Raw genomic sequence first — 20,430 nt, forward strand, 5'->3', positions numbered from 1 at the left:
TGGCAGTGGCCCTGATTTTATCGCGCTTGGATTACTGCAATATCCTCCTTGCAGGAGCCAATAAATCGACGATAAAAAAAATTGCAAGTGGTCCAAAACGCTGCTGCATGCCTGGTCCTGAGGCTCCCTCGCAAAGCCTCAGCATCAGCGGCTCTCCAAGCTCTGCACTAGCTTCCGATTCATAAAAGAATCCTTTTTTAAATTATTTTAATCACTTATAGAGCCACGCTCAAATTAGGACCTAAGTATCTCTCAGCACGGTTTTCTCCCTATATCACTACTAGGGCGCTTAGGTCCTCCACAACCAATCTTCTTAAACCTCCCACTTTTAGACGGATAACAAAAGGAGCAAAAACTGTTGCCTTTCTGGGGACCAAAGCCTGGACTGCACTCCCAATCAATTTAAAACTACAGAAAACTGAAACTCAATTTAGGAAGGCTTTGAAGACATGGATATATAACATCTCCGATGCCTGCTGTCTTGCGCTGATATAACAGGGTATGTATAGGACCCCCTCTCACCGCCAATTCCTTAAGCTCCAGGATACTCCTCGCGGAGTGACAGCTTGCGCTTTATAAATTCCAATTTACATTACATTACTCATCAGGTGTAATGTGCAAAGGAGTAATATTGTTATATTGTAATTGAATTTATATAGCACTTACTGCCCCTGACGAGGCGTCGAAGTATCGTTGCATTTGTAAAGGAAAAAGTGTTGAAAATAAAAACTATCTTCCCACTGCTATAGTTCTTGCAGTAAGGACTGTAAAAAAAAAAAGCATATTCTACCGAGCCATTTTAGCCTACATAATCTTGTGGATTATATCATCTAACTATTCTCAAACTTCACAATTGAAGACAGTTCAACAAAATACCTGCAGTAGCAGAAAGGACATTATTCACCCTTTGACCCCGATGACATAAATGTTTGATCCTGTGCCCCACCCTAAATCCCTCAACAGCGTTCTATTATGTTTCGTGTAATTAGACAATGGCAACATCTGGAAACTACAGAGAATAAAACGTCCTGCAAGGACCCTGCTCACTTTCTGTCTCTGCTGCTGTCTTCCGGATCCCTGAGACTGAGGGTAGCAAGGGCAGAGCGAGGGCCAACTAAGTGCAAACTTGGTACAGCAGACACTAAGTCTGGTGACCCATAATTGACATCTCTGGACACCATAATTGCAATACACCAAGAATGATCCCTACTAATGGTTCTTTGAAAAACCTAGTGCTTCCCAGCCATAGACCTTTCAGAAGTTCCTCACTTTGGATTTACAGGCATTAAATAAGTTATGAAAGAACAGTTGCAAGAAGCATGTTCCAAAGTATGACCTTAGTAGCTGAAAAGAATATCATGGGTGCCAGAAATTGGGAAGCGGTATTCCTGCCACTATAATAAATACAATCTGATTAGGTCACAACACAGTGTGGTGGCTTTTCCACGAGCAGCAGGCAATTCCCCGTCCCATAGAATTGAGTGTTAAGTACAAGAAGCACCAGGCAATAATAAAGTTGGGGTAGTTCCAAAATAAAAAGGTTGCGGCATGTGTAGCTATAGACACGCATGATGTGCATACTTCCTTCATCTAGTGTTGAGTCTCGGACATGTATAACTTTCGAGTCATGGGACCTGGTGACTCCACATATTAGTAATAATGTGCATGGGCATCAGCTCCATTGTTAGATTGAATTTTCTCTGCTGTCGGGTTCAGACATGTTTATGTGAGCTCCAGTTCGACGGCTCATGCTGTCCTCGCTGAGCCTTCGGATCCGTGCCCCGTTGATGCAGAAGACGAACAATTGCGCTTGCCTTTATGTTCAAACTGGCTGACAACCTTCTAGAGATCATCATAGTGGTGGAGAATGTCCATGTGATGAAAGGTCAGATCTCCATGAAGTGTGTAATCTGTGTTTATCCCCCGAACAACCTTAGAAGACTCCTATTTGATGTTCTTGGCCTTTCAAAAGAAAAAGACCCTTCATAATCAAAGAGCATGCCCCATGAATTCAGTATCAATGGTGCACAGAAGAGAGGGGGACAGCACTCCAGTCCTCTTCGACTAGAGAGAGGAGTCAGTTGCTGAGCACCCAGGTGCCCCAGCTGTCGAGGGTGAGGTGGCTTTCTCACCGCAAAGTCTTGATTCTGAAGTGGAAGTCTAAGAAAAAGATTCTCCGCTGGCCCAGCGCACTTTGAAGGTACCAGTGAGTACTGTAGCTCCCTCCATGTACCTGAGGGAGGCATTACCTTCCCGGTCCCATGCCACATCTGAGGCCTCTGGTACACCACTGCCTTCTGCCCATGGTCAGCACCGTCATTCTGAGCTGGACTTGGCACCCACACACCACACGGCACCGAGATCTTCCTTGACGAGCTGATTGCTGCTTCAGATCCGAAAGAGCATGCTCAGCCACCTTCCAATTCGAAACCGGTGTAACAGAAGCCCTCAGAGCCGAAACATGAGGGATTTCGAATTCAAAAGGTAAAGTAATGAAAGTTGCCCTTTGTGTTGCCAATTGCATGCCTCCCCATTTACAGAAGCCCAATCTCTGATAAATGTTCACTATTAAAACCTAGGCCTCCTTCTCCCAGAGGCCTGGCACTTGTCCTCTCAGAGAGTACAGTCTTTAACAGCCAGCAGGGAGTGTGTATTCAATGTCTAGAGCAAGGTCCTTGCAAACCAGTTTACTCTCAGGCAGCACTAAGTGCATCTACTTTCACAAATGCATTAGATTTTTATAAGTGGAAAATAGCATTGGTTGAACGTTCTAGTATTTTACAAGGCAGAGGTTTTTATTCATTCCTAAGCATACTGATGGAAAATGTAGCTTTTAGTTCACAGTTACCAAAACACATTTTGCTACTGATCATAGTGGGGATTTATTTTTCCTTAATAGCTAGCAAATCCCACTTTAACATAGAAGAACTAAGCCTTGTGGACTTACAGGCCACACTTAAAGGTGACTTAGCTAATATAAAAAAGCATTTACAAATGCAATATGTTTCACCTTATCCATCCCTCTCTTTGAAACCTTGCATGGGCAAAGTCATTTGTCATGGGTTGAGGAGAATTAAGCTAAGCATGTACATTAACATACCTGCTATATATGTTCAGTTGTATTGGTTCTTCTCTGCATACATGTCTGAACTTTAATGTATTCAAAATAATCTACATTTTGCTTTGGCACCCTCATGCCATGAGTGCCCACACTATGCCAGGGATTACCAATGGTGTGCCAGGGTCAATATGTTACCAAAGGTTGGTACCATTGAGCCTCACAAACCGTGTTGCCACACATTGTCACCATTGTACCTGGGTCAGTATTTTGCCAGAGATTAATACTTTTGTGGCAGACCCTGCATTTTACCAGTAATTATCACAAGTGTGCCAGTGCCTGCTTATTATTAGAGAATACCACCACTGTACCAACACCGGATCTCCAGGGATGTCATTTCAAGGGTGGTGGATCTGGGCAAATTACTCGCTCCTCAGCAGTACACAGATATTCTTGGCCGTGCACATACAATTGTAATCATGCACACACAGACATATGCAGACATTCACAGATATAGATACACGCACGTATACACAGGCAGATAGGCAAATATGCATTCACGCATGCACACAGTGCAGAAACTTTTGTTCTTGCCTTTTCTTTGTTTCCAACTAGGGGTGCGTGGAACTCGAGGAGTTTCACTCTGTAGAATTCTGCGGAGTTACGTAAAAACTCTGCGAGATTCCATGGAGTTCCATGGCTGGAAATCTGCATGTCACACTGTTCATGCTGATTTTTAGCATGGGGAGCTTGTTCCATGGTGTAAAATCAGTGTGAACGGCATCACGCGCCGCGCCAGAGGGAGCTGCTTCTTTCTGCTGTTCAAGTAGATTTTCTTCTCGAACTGCAGCTTTCTCAGAAAGAACAGTAGCGACCTGCTGCGTCGAGAAGTCTCGCTGGAAGCATTCAAGCACTCAAAAATCTCACTAGGGAGTTCTCGCTTGCCAACTTACGTTGGCGAGCTGCATGTGAGGCAGTAGTGGAAGGTGTCTCGATAGAGTGGCAAGGTGGGGGGAAGGGGTGACGGACGGGTGACGAGACAAAGAAAAATACAGACCCACTTGCCTGTTGCATCGCGCTCCTCTCCACTTCAGGCACAGGCACCCAGAGTCCAATGTGGCCATTCCTGATGCTGCTTTCATGCTGCTGGCAGCATGAAAGCAGTGTCCGGATTTATTTATTTATTTATTTATTTATTCAAAGTTTTATATAGCGCGAACAGGATCCTTACAGATATCAGAGCGCTTCACAAAGACAGGGTAGGGGCAGTAGGAGTCAACAGAGATAATGGGAACAGTACAATAGTCAATAACATGGTAATAACATGGATAATAAAAACATACATAAAACCAATCCATATACAATCAGGTAAGGAAGTAATATAGGACAGCACAAGTCATTGATCCCACTACAGAGGTGTTCAGGTGTTCAGGTGGCTTGAGAACCCTCAATTTGCACTCCCAGTTAGACTGCGAGTCTGTGTCTGCTTTCTCCAACCTGGCAATGCAGCTCGGGTTGGAGATAGCTTTAGTGCGCATGACAGTTTGGCTATCCTGAAACGGCCAAATCGTTATGTGCACTGATAACAGTGCAAAACACTCCTCCCCCCCCCCCACCCACCCCACCCCCCATCCCTTTGGCCGAGCCCTAACTTCATAGCGAAAATAAGAAGATAATAGACAAGGGTTTATTATGGTTGTATTTTTAAAAAATGTGGCTGCTGATGGGAGCCAAGGGGGGGGAGGGCGCTCCTCCACCATAGCGTAGGAGCCTCCGTTGGTGCAATGTAAAACTCCGCCATGCAGTGGTTGTCAGTGTTTTGCCAGAAATCCACATTCCAATTGGAGCAGGGAGTGGGTAAAACTCAGCAAACTCCACTGGCAGAGCGAATTTCTCGTCCACCCCTATTAGCAACACCTGTTCTGCCCGACTCATTTTTCCCTCCTCTACCTCACATAGTTCCTGATGAGTGCTCCCAGGAGGGTGAGGCATTTCTGCAGTCTCCTTGCTTTTGAGTGGAAGGGCTCACTTTTCTGCTTACAAGAAACCGGTTGCTCAGTATTGCTAGTGATATGGTGACAGCCCGTAAACACCGATAGGCTTCACCTCAGTGCTTCCGCAATGGACACCATTAAGGAAAAACCTAAAAAGGTTTTTATGCATCACAGAGCACATTTCCTTGTTGTGTAGCACCACAATACTTTTAAACTACACTACAGGATCACACATTGGTGTCTTCTGGAGCCATACTTTTGGTTCATTCTTCTGGGTGTTTTTAAAAGCACACTGCAATCCACATGTGACATTTAAATTCCTCTTTACTGTTGTAATTCTGAGCTGATGTACAATGCACGTACTGGAGAGTTAAATTAACCAATTGGGTGTAGCCAGTTTTGTGGGCAGCACACATACTGTGCACTGTATGGCAGCCTCACGCTGCAGAGTTAATACACAAACAAAAATAGACTCCGCAAAAAGTTAGTGGAAACTACACAGCAGAGATGGACTTGGTACCATGGGGCAATGACTGTGCCAAGTTCTTTTGGATAAACTAAACAACAACAACTGCCAGTGCTGAGAGCCTACCTAAACTGATTTTAATCTGAAACAAAATGGTTATTATGAATATAACAAACAACCTGCTTTATAAATTGCAACTGAGTATTTTATTTCCTTTTCAATGTTTGAACCATATACTTTTTTTATGCATTGGAAATACAAAAATGTTTATATACACAATATACAACACAGTGAATAAACGCCACACTTAGACAAAACAATTTAACCGTTTATGCAAAATCACACACTCTTGGCCAATCAATCATACTCCATTCAACAATACACACATACTGTGATCTCGGTGTCAATGTCTCTTAAAACTTAACAAACAACTTAATGTTTCTTGTGGTAATGAATTCTATGTACAATTCTTTCGTAGTTCATCAAGTTAACAGTGAGACTTTTCACTCTATCTTTAACACAAACTTTTTTACAAAAAGAGAAAAAATATTTGAAAGACCCGAGATCAGGTTGGTCTACGCGTTTCAAACCCCGTTAGTTCCCGGGGTTCTCCTCAGGACCAAAATTGTCACTTGCCTTGTGAGCCAGTGCTCCCCTTGCAACTTAGTTTGAAGATCCAACGTTCAAAAGCACAACGGGGCCGCTGTTGGCTGGCGGTGTCTCCGTCTGATCAAGTCTGTGTCAACAATCCTCTAGTCCGGTGCTAATTTAGGGCCATTTGGTTTGGCGGGACCGCGGTAAAATCCGCTAGTTAGACCTTACTGAAGGGGACTGGAGTTCTTTTGGGTCTTCATGTGTTTACAATGTTGTTCTGCGACTAAGGACCTGATTTAATAGCAATAAAAAACTTCTGAAACACCCACAATATCCTATTCACAACACTGCAGCTGGTGCAGAGGAGACAGATGGGGAAAATTGAGGGGGTTGAGGGGTGGCATAGATTTTATTTGTATTCCTAGATGTGAGGACAGCAAGGAAGGGTTGCTGTGGCTGAGGAGAATGGGTGGAAAGGTAAGCAGGGTATGATGCTAGTAGGTGGAAAGGTAAAGTATGATAGATTAAGATACTGTGTGGAAAGGTGGGTGTTGCTTCGATGGAGAGGACAAGGGAATGCAGTGAAAGGAGGGTAGATGTGAAGGGGAACACATGGAGAAGGAAAGGGAAAAAGGAGTAATTTTTGATGGGGACCTAATGAGCAAGTCAGAGTTTAGAGGTTGAAAGGTATGTTTTTTTTAGGATTTTATTTGTAAGTATGAAAGAAAGCACAATGTTGATTTAACTAATTTGTAAAAGGGTGAAGAGATGGAGTTTATACAGAAAAGGTTAAAGAATGATAGGACTTGATGAGGTTTTATAGGTGTAAATTCAGAGTATGGCGAAAGAGGGAAGGGAACGAAAAGCTAACGAGGGAAGGAGGGGGGGAAGGGTGCAGCTGAGCTGAGGGCGAGGAGCGGCAGCTGACATGACAGCTTGACACGGAGCTTTGAAGGCTCCATTGTGGTGGTAATGAGCAGGCTTCCAGGCTGATGAGATCTCGGGAATAACGAAAACTGCCAGTGTGGGGAAACTTCATTTAAATATCTATTTTAAAATAAAAAAAGGAAGGTGACGGGTTTAGCACAAATTAAAGGAATATTTCAGGATGACTCACGCTGGGGTTCTTTTAATTTCTTCTCCGCGTCCCTGTCCCCTTTTGTTACTTGAAGGCAGCAAAGTTAACACAATCCTCGCTCTGCGCTTCCTGGTTTCCCATGATCTTGTGTCTTCTGTTGTAGATCAAGCGAGAGAGCCTAACCTGCAGGAAGGCGGTGGCAGTGTTTGACATGTCCTACTTTGGACAATTCTACCTGTTTGGCCCAGATGCAAAGAAAGCGGTTGATTGGCTTTTTACCGCCAACATGAGCAAGCCTGTTGGTAGGTATGGTCTAAAATGGTCGCACATCCAGTTCTATTTGACAGTGCAAAGGTGTATATATTTGGATACACAAAGCTTCTGAAAATTACGGTGCCAATCAAGGTATCAGGGTCATCCCACTACCAAGGATGTCTAATTAACAGGTACTAGATACCTGCTATTGAATATATGCTAAATAGGTTGTACCTCGGCACTCTAATGTTTTGCGCTATCACCAATTATGGTATATTGTGTGTTAAGTTGCAAATTTGGTCTTATTTTGTGTTTAATGTCTCTGTACTTAACAGTATTGTGTGTAGGTGAGTACAAAATGAATCTTCACATTTGTATCAAGACTGTTGTTTGAGAGGCACAATTTATATACAAAGTTTCAATAAATAAATTCATAGTCAATACAAAATTTTTGCTAAAGCTTTTTTGGGCACTACAACAAAAAGAAACATATTTAGCGGCCACGTTGGGGGTCCTAGTCTAAGGGCCCTCCAAATCCTGATGGTCACTGAGACAGCCGATGACAGCCTAAGGTAGGTATGGTGGTGGATTCGCTGCAGGACCCAGAGGGCATCACACAAGAAATGTCACCTAGAAGCCTTTGCAAAAGTGCTGGTACAGGACAACATTAGACAAGATCTGTGGATTAAGGGATTGCTAATGTCTTTGGAAAAGGAAGTGCATGCATTGTGAAGTGCATGCAGTCTAAACAAATTGCAAGGACCTTTTTTGTTGTCATTAGCCAACAAGACGTAAGGAGGTATTGGGCACCGGAGAGGTCCACAATTCGAGAATGATGTGTTGACCCTTCAAAAACAACTTCCTGTGTATCTTTCAAGGTGTCCTGTTCAGTTCTCCACACAAGAGGTATTAGCAGAAATGTTTGGCCTGTAGATGGTTTAATCTGTTGAGCAGTATCTAAGCTGTTTTTTGTTGTTTGAGTGGAAGTGAATGACTTCATCCAGACTGTCCAGAACACATGTATGGGGAAATGTCCTAGACTATTCAATTCTTTGGAAGATTATTATGCCTGTTTAGGGGGTAGAGCAGAATTATTCTCCAATCATGGTGAAATTGTAGAAACGGATGGTTCTCTATAGAAGTGGTTTGATTGGGTATTAAGAAAGTTGGGGTGCTTGTTTGGCGGTTTGTGAAGGCTGGTCAGAGAAACGTGGTGATAGTTGGAAGGTTCATAAGCCTCAATATGTGGTGAGGGACAGTTGTTTTGCAGTGTAAGCTGATGTACTTGTTTAGAGGGGATTGGCTGGGGTGAATGATGGTGACCCTGTGAGGAGCATTCGGGACGACTTGGGAGCCTGCATAATTACCTACTTTGGCTGTTTGCTGTCTGTTGCTTGTCCTTTCACGGCTCGCCGCTCCCGCTGCGCGGGAGCCGCTTCGATACGTGGGACCAACTAACCCACCAACGCTGTTTGCCCTCGCTTGCTGGCTGGCTGAACACACCATCGGCGGAGGCTGCAGGGGTAGCGTGGCAGGGACTCACTATCCCAGGAGTCCCTGCTTGACCACGTTACATCCGGTCAGCGCCCCCCTGCGTGCCCCGCCCCTCGCCGCCCTTCCTACAACATCGGGAGAGAGCACGCTCTGCGGGACGCAGGCGGGACGCCAGGCGAAGCCCGGGCAAAGGGCGGGCCGTCTGTGGCCGTCCGGGGCCAGCAGGGGCCGGGACGGGCCAACCCCCTAACGCCTGAGGCGACCCAGAGGCCCATTGCGCAAAGGTATATAGTACCTAGATTTTTTTATTTTTTTTTATTTTTTATTTTCTTTTAATTTATTTTCTTTTATTTATTTATTTATTTATTTTTTTCTCTCTCTCTTGCTAAACATTCGCACATGTCTACATACTCCCCAATGTCAACTCGCTCAGGTAGAAACGCACGGAGAGGGGGGAATTCTACAATAGGGACCATGGATAACTTCATTACACGTGCAGTTTCTGTTGTAGAGAAGGAGATCATTCTAGCAGAACGCAGACTCTCACGTGAATATCTGGCGCACAAGCGATCCTCCATAGGGTCTCTTGCGCATGCCAAATCTCCTCCGAATGATATCCAACCTGATTCATCTACCTCTATGGCCCCAAGCGACCAGCTATCACGTACTGTCTACCTGAGACCAGACAATGATCCTTTTCAAATTACAACTGACCCTGTATCAGTAAGCGCAATGCCAACTAATATTGGACATGGAAACGCTTTGAATCCTGTAGCGTCAGATGCCCCTGCTTTGCCTATAATAATTGTACATGATACACCGACAGACTTAAATGTGCAATCACCTACTCAGAAGGTTCGTAGGGCTGCAATAAAACGAAAAAGACAACTCACCCCGCGTAAGGCATATAGATTAAAGACTCTAAAAAGAATTCGTAGAAACTATATGAATGTGGGATCACATATCAAAGCAGTTGTTAATGATTCTACGACTAATGAGGTGGAACGTACTGAACCTCCGAGCTGTGATCAATCTAATGTTTCGGTTGACATTGATGTTGCTGATGTCCCGGGAACCAATTATGAAGAATTGCCAGCAACAGATTTGTTGATGGAGCGGATCCAATTGCTCATGACATCCTTACTGCTGCCAATAACTGATAGGTTGAAAGGGTTATCAGACCGTCTGGACAGATTCGAACAAACTTCCTTGGACAACTTTTTTTCTATAAAAACGTTGATTAAACTTCACTCGAAGTCTGGCCAAGATACTGTAAGGGAGGAGAAGAGTATAGTATCACCTAAACCTATGGAACCACCATGCCCACCGAGGACTGGTAGGGCTGCAGCAGATCAAAGCAGAACTAGTGCTGTACTGGGAGACTTAAGCCGGGAGCTCCCGAAAGTTTTACCTCTGGGCAGCGGAAAACAATTGGTTGCTCCCCCAAAGCCTGCACCGCGTAAAATACATCATATACCAAACATCACTAACCCCCAGATTTTGGAACCCACAAAACAACTTAATGGATTGGGACCCTCAGTTAATGGTAAAAATATCAATGCCCAAACGTCTGTTTCCACCACAGGAATACAGATGTCAAAGAAAGTCCCAAACGCCCATTTGCCACCAGGATGCCAACCATATGTGGTAGTTCTTACCGGGGTTCCCCCATTGAAACCGAATAAAAGGGAGTCGTATGATGAACTAAAAAACAAGACTTTATACTGGCTAAAGGAAAATAGACCTCTCCCTCATTCTGTAAACTGCCAAATTATTCAAGTTCGTAGAGTCAGTTGGCTGGGTACTAGGCCCAAAGATATAGAAGGGGACTGTATCCTGGTTAACTTTAAAGATCCTTCTGTACCAGAACTTGTATATAGTCAACATCCACGAAGAGGCAACCAAGTAATTGGAACCTGCGATTTAAGCTACTTTTATCCAATGCAACGAAATCAAGGAAGCAGAGCCCCACAATATTCGATCCCAATTACCAATAGATACTCATTTTTTGATCCTCCAACTCCAGTTGTAAGGAATTTGGAATCGGATAGTAATTGGTCATGGTTGGGTCATTGACAAGAAGATAAGGTCGATGACCCTAATGGATTGTCCTCCTCAATTTTGAGTGCATACCAGCATGAATCAGGTGATACATTAAATTCATGTACTATTGTATCGAATCCAGAAATAGAGATAACGGGGCCTTTGCAGGCAGAGAAAATGACTGGAAAACATCTGGTTAACCATCAAGGATTGGTCCCAAATGACGACAGTAAAGCTCCGGCCCGCGATTCATTATCATGGGATAATAAAGCATCCAATGATCAGGTCTGTGGGGAAAATTCTACGGAGTTATGCAATGAGGAGGAAATATTGATCATAAGTAATAGCGACCCAACTCACCAAATGCCCAGTAAGCCCGTCCGAGCTTTAAAAATAATGTCATGGAACATCGCCGGCCTGTCTAGGAATCTCTGTGACAGTAACTGGGGCTCCTTCATGGAGGAGCACGACATTATTTTTCTACAGGAAACCTGGGCTATCAATATTGTACATCGTCTTGGTTATAAAGCTTTTTATTGTGGGGCAATTGCATCGGTGAGAGGTAGACCCTCAGGGGGACTAATAATCTGGACAAGTATATCCTTAGATGTTATTGTAACACCCCTGAACCTTGCTTCCAATGATTTACTTGGTGTTAAGGTAACTACGAAAGATATGGGTCATGTGTATATGATAAATGTCTACAATAGACCTTCCCCACAAAATAAGGAATCATTGATTATTGAACAACTTAGCTCTTATTTGTGCAACTTAGAGCCTGATTCCAAAATATTTATAGGTGGGGATCTTAACTGCCAGTTTGAGCCCATAGTAGGGCTCGAAAATCTATTGGAAAATGAAGACAAATCACTTGATATCCCACTTTTGGATAATATTAAATCTGTAAGATGTACAGTTGCCGCTATGCAGATATATGAATTGACTGTGACCCATGGTTTGAGGGCATGCAATGGGCGACTCGATCCGGATAAGCCGGCTAATACCACATTTAGTAAAGGGCTATCCAAATCTCTGATTGATTTCATGTTGATCTCAACTAACTTATGGTACCTACTGCTGGCCTTTAAGGTCGTGAACAGACCAGAGAGTGATCACTTCCCACTAATACTAGAGTTAGTGTCGGATCCTTTTTTGACACATAACAGTATAATGGGAAGTGAGAAGGAGGTGTCTGAGGTTGCTGTTTCCAATAATAGGAAAGCCATTAAATGGCCTCATATTTTAGCAAAAGAGGAGACGCTTCTGGGAATTTATATTGCTTTTATAGATATCATCCCTCTATATGAAAACTTAAGGTTGGGATCCCCTGAGGTTTTGAAAATGCATGATCATCTAGTCGAATCTCTAACTCCCCTCCTGAGTAAAAGCTGTAAAAGTAAAAAAGATACCACAAAGAGGCAATTGGAACTAGAGACACCATGGTTTAATAAACAGTGTCATCTAGCTAAAACTAAGTTAATCATTGCCGTGAAATCCAAAGATCAGTTGAGGGTAAGAGAATGCAGACAGGAATATAAAAATCTTCTGCAAAATGCAAAAAGAGAATGGGATGATTCAATCTGGGAGGATCTCCTGAGTGCTGCTAGGAGTCACGATCAATGTACCTTCTGGAACTTGATAGCCAAGAACAACAAAACAGGCAGCTCCAATAGGGATTTTTATTTGGATGAAAATGTGTGGTTTGATCACTTTGTTGGCTTGCATGATGAGGTAGGGTCACCCTCTGAGTACAATAATTCCGTTTTTTACCACAGGATATAGATACAGTGAAGTTTAGTACCAAAGAAACTTTGTGTGCAATACAGGCAATAAAGGCAGGCAAGGCCCCAGGCCCTGACAAATTACCTGGTGATTTATTCTCTCATAACGTTGAAGTATGGTGCCCCTATATACATTTTTTATGTAATTCTATTTTACTGGGAACCCCGATCCCAGAATCATGGAAGGGAGCAGAAATTGTGACAATCTACAAAAAAGGGGATAGTTACAATCCGGGTAACTACAGACCAATTAGTTTAATTGATATTTTACAGAAAATATTTGCCAGACATATTTTAAATCGGCTTTTAAACTGGATTGAGGAATCCGAAATTCTTTCTAAATTCCAAGCTGGATTCAGAATAAAGACAAGCACGGTAGATCAGGTGTATAGGTTTATGTGTATATGCTGGAAATACATTAAGATAAAAAAGTGTAGTATCTATGTTGCATTTGTAGATCTACGCTCAGCGTTTGATCTTGTTCCCCGCAATTTATTATGGGATTGTTTAAAGAAAATGGGTGTCCCGGATGAATTATTGGTTAATCTTATAAGACTCCATACGGGTAATTTTGCTAAAGTTAGGTGGGGAAGGAATGGCGAACTTACTCGAGCCATCCCAGTAAAAAGGGGGGTAAGGCAAGGGTGCGTATTGGCCCCAACCCTTTTCTCCCTATTTGTAAACGACATTCCCCACTACTTAGCTCAATGTAACCATGATTCTCCTAAATTGTGCAATGAGGCAGTCACAGCATTGCTATTTGCGGATGACACCATCCTAATATCCCAAACGCCAAAAGGTTTGCAAAACCTAATAAATAAATTTAACAGTTACTGTGAGTTAAAAGGGTTAGAAATTAACTCATCTAAAACTAAATATATGGCTATTAACCCCTCTAAAACATTCAAGAAGAATTTAGTCTTAAACAGCACCAAACTTGACTATGTGGATTCATTTGATTATCTGGGCATCAGGCTGGATAGTAGACTGTCTTGGATAAACCAACTGTCAAAAAGTAGGTTAATATTGAAGCAGAATTCCCTCCCTATTTTAAAAATACATGGTGTGAGCACTTCAAAAGCCATAACCCCGGCTATTGAAGTATTCAAAGCCAAAGCACAATCCGCCACCTTATATGGTGCCGAGATTTGGGGACCCTACACAAAAAAATCATTTGACATAGAGGAAAATATATTCTTTAGACGTCTATTAAGAATCCCAGTAAGAACACCACTAGTGCCAGTCTATCTGGACATTAATTTAAAACGCACAGGTTACTTGTGCTGGCTAAGACCATTGCTTTATTGGGTGAGATTATGGTCTACCCCGGAACTGGCTGATTATAGAGCAGGTTTAGTGGAAGTAAGGGAGTTGGATACTTTTAACTCAATTAAGTGGTTGAGACATGTTTCCCATTGGCTGATAAAAATTGGCTTATCACATTTTTGGGAATCACCAGCATTGTCAATCACCTCACCAAATATCTGTAAGGAACAAGTGAAATCTGCTTATTGGTATTATGTGAATATTAATGTATACGGACAAGCTACTGGTATTTTAACTCAAAAGTTTTTGCAATTTAAGGACCATCCCTCGTTTGAATATTTTATGGATGAAATTGAGCCACCTCTGGCCAAATCTGTTTATTTGCAATTTAGATACGGGGTCTTGCAAATTAATGCTAATACTTATCGGTGGGGTGGGGTAAGTAAAGACCGAAATTGCAAATTGTGTGACTTAAAATGTAAAGAAGACGAGGCTCATATTCTCTTTTTTTGTCCGTTATATGTATCACTACGCAAGAAATGGATTATACCACTTTGTAGAGATATGGGTACAAGGTCATTCAAAGAGGCAGAGCGTATACTTAGATCTTCTACTACGAAACTATTAATATTTGGTTTAAGTAGGTATCTCCATGGTGTTTGCATAACTAGAAAGAAACTTGGAATGTTATTATAAGATTGTTTTATCTGGCATTTTTTAATTATTTATAACGTTTTATTCGTTTTTAAATTATGGTCTTGTAAGATACCCGGATTGAAGATTGTTTATAAATGTATGAAATCACGTTATGAATTTTTGTAAATAATGGCACTGGACCTGCACTTTATGTATACTTGTACCTATTGAATTTGCACATTAGTATGGTCGATAATGTATTACTAATTTTAACCAAAACACTTTTTCTTTTTTTTAATGATGACTAAATTGTATGTATTATATGTGTGTGTTGGCTTTATGACAAAGTGTCGAATAAAAGCTTTACAACAACAAGAATGATGGTGTTAAGGAGATTAATAAAACTGCCTTGTAAAGTGCGATTTATAGGCCTGTGTGTTCTGGCAGGGTTTGGTTATGGGCCTCTATGCGAAGATTGATGGACCTATCTCATGGTGTTGAAGAGAAAGGTGGACCTAGGTATAAAGGTGTAATATGCAGTTGATAGCCCTTTATTTGATGCAGTAGGAGAGGTTGATGCACCTGTATGCTGATCTATGAGACAATGTGTTTGGGTGCCGGGGCAGAGAAAGTTGAAAGGCCTGTAGTGGAATGTAAGGTGGTGATGATGGGTTTCTGTTGGTGCTGGAGACAATGATTGGCCTGTGTAGTGTGATAATGTGCTGTTTAATGGCCTATGCTTAAAGTGCAGGAAAAATATATAGGGCCAATATAATACTTTTTATGAGGTTGATGGGCCGGTATAGTAGGACCATCTTCAAATATGAAAAAACTTCCTGAAAAGTTGCCTCCTATAGGTTCATATTTGCATAACTTACCATATAATTTGAGAACCCCCGTGATTTTCATGCATACAGCTGTAAAAAAACATACTACATTATGAGCCAGCTGCAATCCATCACGGTCCACTCAGGACTTCCCTCTCTGGCCATGTGTTCACCACTCACTACTCATGCATCCTCTGATATGCACCTAAAGGCTCCCTGTGTTTCAGAGCCACTTTTGGGTCCAGTGCATTCCTCACCAATGCAAAACATGACTTTTGCTTGTGATGGGAATCTTCCATAAGCACTATGTAAATAACTGAAATATTATTTGGGAGTGGCTGTCACCCACCTCAAGAAAGAATAGCACTAGCTCATCAGGGTGAAACTGAAAAGTCATTATATTAACCGGAGATCAACCTCCTGGTAACTATTACACAGAGCAGGCAAGCTTAACTTAGGGCAATGTGTAAAGTATGTATGCAGTGCCAAAGCAGGAATAAAGTAAAACTGCCAAACAATAAAAACCCCTAGCTGTTAGAAACCTAGAGTAAATGTTATAAAATGAATGACACCAAATCGACAAAAATCCAATGAGAGGACCCTGAATGTATGAATATTTTAAGATTTAAGTGAAAATAGCAACAAAAAGCACTATGAGTCTATGGAAGCAGTAGACTGGAACCTATGTGTGATTTCAGGCTGAGCGTGTATCCGATACTTCAAACAGGTTCATCCCGGTTAAAGTTTATTATGCTTAAAGTCCACAAGTAGGGTAAACCTGAAGCTGCATCCATCAAAATTGCCCTTTTTTCTCATCTATGGGATCTCACTGCCAAGAATGCAGTCCATGGACAAGTAGGTGGAGGTTCCTTTCCCTGGGCAACTATCCCTTTCCACTCTAAAGAGACCATAGCCATGGGGCAGTCATACTGTTGCCTCACTAGCAATCCTTACCCCACAGATATCTCCCTGCAGGTACTGTTCTGGGTATACAAACTAACCCTGGGTGGAGTTCGCATAGTTGCGCTACGCAAAACTCAGCAAAGTGGTAAAAAAGAACTCAGCCGCGCTACGCGAAGCTCCGCAAGTGGCGTAGTGCGGTAGAAAAGTGCCGTTTGTGGTGATATTCAGTGCCGGATGCTTGTCTGCACTGTGCAATCATCGCTAATGGCACCATGTACAGCGCAAGCGAGCGCTTCTTTCCTTTCTGCCGCACGAGTAGATTTATACTCGAGCGGCAGCTTTCTCAACGTGAACAGGCAGTTTCTCAACCCGAGCGGTCGCGAGCATACGCGACCACTCGCAATGAGAAACCTGACCCCCTCCTCCCCCCACATTGAGAAATCTCACTGGGAGGTTTATTTTCCTTGCTCGCGCTCGGCAACTTGATGTTGATGATCGCGAACGAGGAAAAACCTCGCCGGGAGGTCGATTTTCCTCGCTCGCGCTCACCAACTTTGTTAGTGAATGCAGAGTGCTAAAACTCTGCATGCGCCACGAGCGGAGTGGAGTTCACCGTCCAGGGTTAATACCAACCTTTCCACCTCCAGAGTCCGAGTGGCACAGGTATCCCACAGAGCACCACCATGGACCACATACACTGTGATCCTCTGGAAGACCTTCCTGGAACTCTCTGGTATCGCCTGCTTGCCTGCTGGGCCCACCTCCTAACAAAGAGACGCTAGGGCATGCTCTTCTCTATCCTTCTTTGAATCCGCTACACCTAGCGTTACACTAGCCAACGCTACTGAATGCCCACTAGTAAGTACCTTCCTGGAGCACAAGACGTCTACCTTACTGTGCCCTGACTTGTGACAGTAAAAGCACCTAGCCAATCAAAGGGCTTCTTCCTTCTCGGTTCCCACCTTCCTGCTTCTCTGATGTATTTTGGGACTCTTTCCCCCTTTCAGACATTTTGGGGCCCTAAGGGGTTCTCATTTTTTCCTTCTTGTAGACAGGTCTTTTGGGATATGAACCTTAGTTTCCTCTTCTAGACGCTTCTGAATTGCTTTCGGCATCATCACTGGACTCCGATTCTCACTGGGACTGCAAAACAAATTCATCCTCCTCTGGCTCCTCTTATGAGCCTTTAGGGCCTTACCCACCTCAAAGCCCATCTTTTTCTCCTCCAGCACAAGAGATGCTACTACACGTTTCTCCTCGGCAACCAGGGTTGCAGCTGCCTTCTCCTCAGCTGCCAGCCCCAACTCTTTAGGGCAATGGATGGCCAACTCTCCTCAAAGGCCCAGTTGGACGTCTTCTCCTCTAGAGCAAGGGTTCCCTTCTCCTCTTTCAGGGCTGCTTCCCTGGTAACCTCTGCCTTTTTCTCCTCCGCTTTTGGGCTGTCCACTTCTGCTCCAGGGCAAGGGTTGCCAATTTCAGCTTAAGGCCTTCTCTCAGGCTGCCTGTCAGTGAGCTCCAGCCTCTGAGCGTCCAGCTTTGATGGGGTCCGGCTACGAGAGGACATACTACTCCCTGTCCTTGACTACACGGGTGACGATGTTCCTGGGAGGTCACTTCTTCCTGTGCTGGGATGCTACCCTAACACTCCTATGATGCTATCTAAGATTGGCGAGCCACTTAACAAACCATGGGGGCTTTCTCATACCCCCTCCCTTTTCTTGGCATTCAAGCTCGCCTTCAGCTTCCTCTCCATGCAGAGGGCCTTGATCTCAGCCAGACCAGGGCTAGCCAGGGCATCCACATCCAACCTTCATGTTCCTCAAACACATAATGCAAACATTGAGTGCAAGCAATCAAAATGAATCCACGCCAATTAAACATGCAAAAAGTACATGCTTGCTGTCAGTTTAGAAACATATTTTAAATGTTAATGTAATTCTCTGCATGCCACTGCAAAACACATGTCCTAGGTCTAAACGAGTCTTGGAACATCAACGTAAGAAAGTGGATTAATTATTTGGGGTGGGCAGTGGCACACCTCAGGTAATATTTACCATAAATTGTCAGGGTGAACCAAACAGTTACTAAATTAACCTGGGCTCAACTCCCTGGTAGCTATACCACAGAGCAGACAGGTTTAATTGAATGCATTGTGTAATGTATTTATGTAGTGTTAAAACAGTAATAATTTCAAAACATAAAAAATCCCAAACTAAAAATGAACAGTATAGTAAATTTTATTAAAAAGAATAACATAAAAAATAAATCCAATAAGAGTAACCGGAGGTATGAGTTTTCAAAGATTTTACTAAAATAGCAGGGTCCAATCCTCTTCTGATCTTCAGCAGGTCGAGAAAGCATTCTGAAGAGTTGTTTTTAAAATGTTGCATGTTTCATTTTAGAATATGTAAAATGTGGCAAATTCAGAATATGTGAAATATTCCATTTTGGATGTTCTCCAATATATCGTACTGGTGGTTTCGGTACAAAACTACTTTGCAGCCTGTAGGCGAGAGAGTAATAATTTCCCCATACTCCATCAAGGATTTTAAAATCTTTGCAGAGATTCAAATAGAAACCATTCCAGTCACAATGTGCAGGTGATTTTTGTTTTCTATAATCATTGCTGAAGTCTGTCTACTTTGATGGGGCGCCAATCATTGAAAACCTATCTGTGTCTACTGTGATCTCCTGTGCATAGGACCCCCCCAAAATGGGACCATGTTGATGGAGTGTTGTAAGTGCTAAAGGTTTTTAATTTTAAAGTCACTGATCTCATGCATTCTCTCGTTTTCCTAGGATCAACTGTGTACACATGTTTGTTGAATAAATTTGGCGGTACTGAGGGTGACATCACGGTTAGCCTGATCAATCCTGGAGACACAGACTCTGTACTTGCCCCAAAATTTAAAGGTAAAAAAAAATGATTTGAGCAAATTATTTTCTTGATGACTTGGCTTCTTGCAGGGCTTGGTCCTCATAAGCGATGGGTAGGTATAACGATGGAAGTCATCGGAAGGTGCATCAAAGACACACTTGTGCCTGGTTGCTTGACTGGTCCTATCTGAAGGAATATTTATAGGTACAAGGGTCCCAATACCACCACCACCATCAATACCACTATCAACCCCAATACCGCCACCAATACCAATACCATCAACAATGCCACCACCACCAATGCCACCACCACCAATACCACCACCACTAATACCACCACCACTAATACAAATACCACCACCAATACCACCACCACCACCAATACTACCACCACCAATACTACCACCACCAATATCACTAGCAATGCCACCACCACCTACACCACCACCAATACCACCACCACTAATACAAATACCTCCAACACCACCACCAACGCCAATACCACCACCACCACCAATACCACCACCACCAATACAATCGATACCATCATCACCAATACCATCACCGCCCTTACCACCACCAAATCCAATACCACCACCAACCCCAATACCACCAACAATACCACCACTACTAATACAAATACCTCCAACACCACCACCACCACCAATACCACCAATACCCCCACCAATACCCCCACCACCAATACCTCCACCAATACCACCACCAATACCACAATAAATACCAATACTACCACCAATACCACCAACAATATCACCAGCAATACCACCACCACCTATACTACCACCACCATCAATACCTCCCCCACCACCAATACCAACACCAACAATACTACCAATACCACCACCAATACCACCAATACCATCACCACCACCAATACCACCATCACCAATACCACCAACACAAATACCACCAACATCAATACCCCCACCACCACCAATACTACCATCACCAATACCACCATCACCAATACCAATGACACCACCACCAATACCGCCACCACCACCAATACCACCACTTCCACCAATACCACCACCTCCAATACCACAAATGCCACCACCACCAATATCACCACCATTACCAATTCTACCACTGTCAACACCACCACCAATACCATACTCCGTGCCTCTTGCTCACTAG

At 43.1% G+C, this 20,430-nt stretch overlaps 1 protein-coding gene across 1 annotated transcript in view; it reads left to right on the forward strand.

The window, feature by feature from the left end:
• The window catches only part of SARDH (sarcosine dehydrogenase), a 741,717-nt gene that overhangs the window by 506,262 nt on the left and 215,025 nt on the right, over nucleotides 1-20,430 (forward strand). The window contains exons 14-15 of the mRNA XM_078641957.1: nucleotides 7,354-7,492; nucleotides 19,195-19,308. Coding sequence (XP_078498083.1) covers nucleotides 7,354-7,492; nucleotides 19,195-19,308 — 253 coding nt within the window. The remainder of the gene's footprint in view (nucleotides 1-7,353; nucleotides 7,493-19,194; nucleotides 19,309-20,430) is intronic.

The sequence above is a fragment of the Lissotriton helveticus genome, chromosome 5_1 (genome assembly GCF_964261635.1).
Source record: "Lissotriton helveticus chromosome 5_1, aLisHel1.1, whole genome shotgun sequence".
NCBI lineage: Eukaryota > Metazoa > Chordata > Amphibia > Caudata > Salamandridae > Lissotriton > Lissotriton helveticus.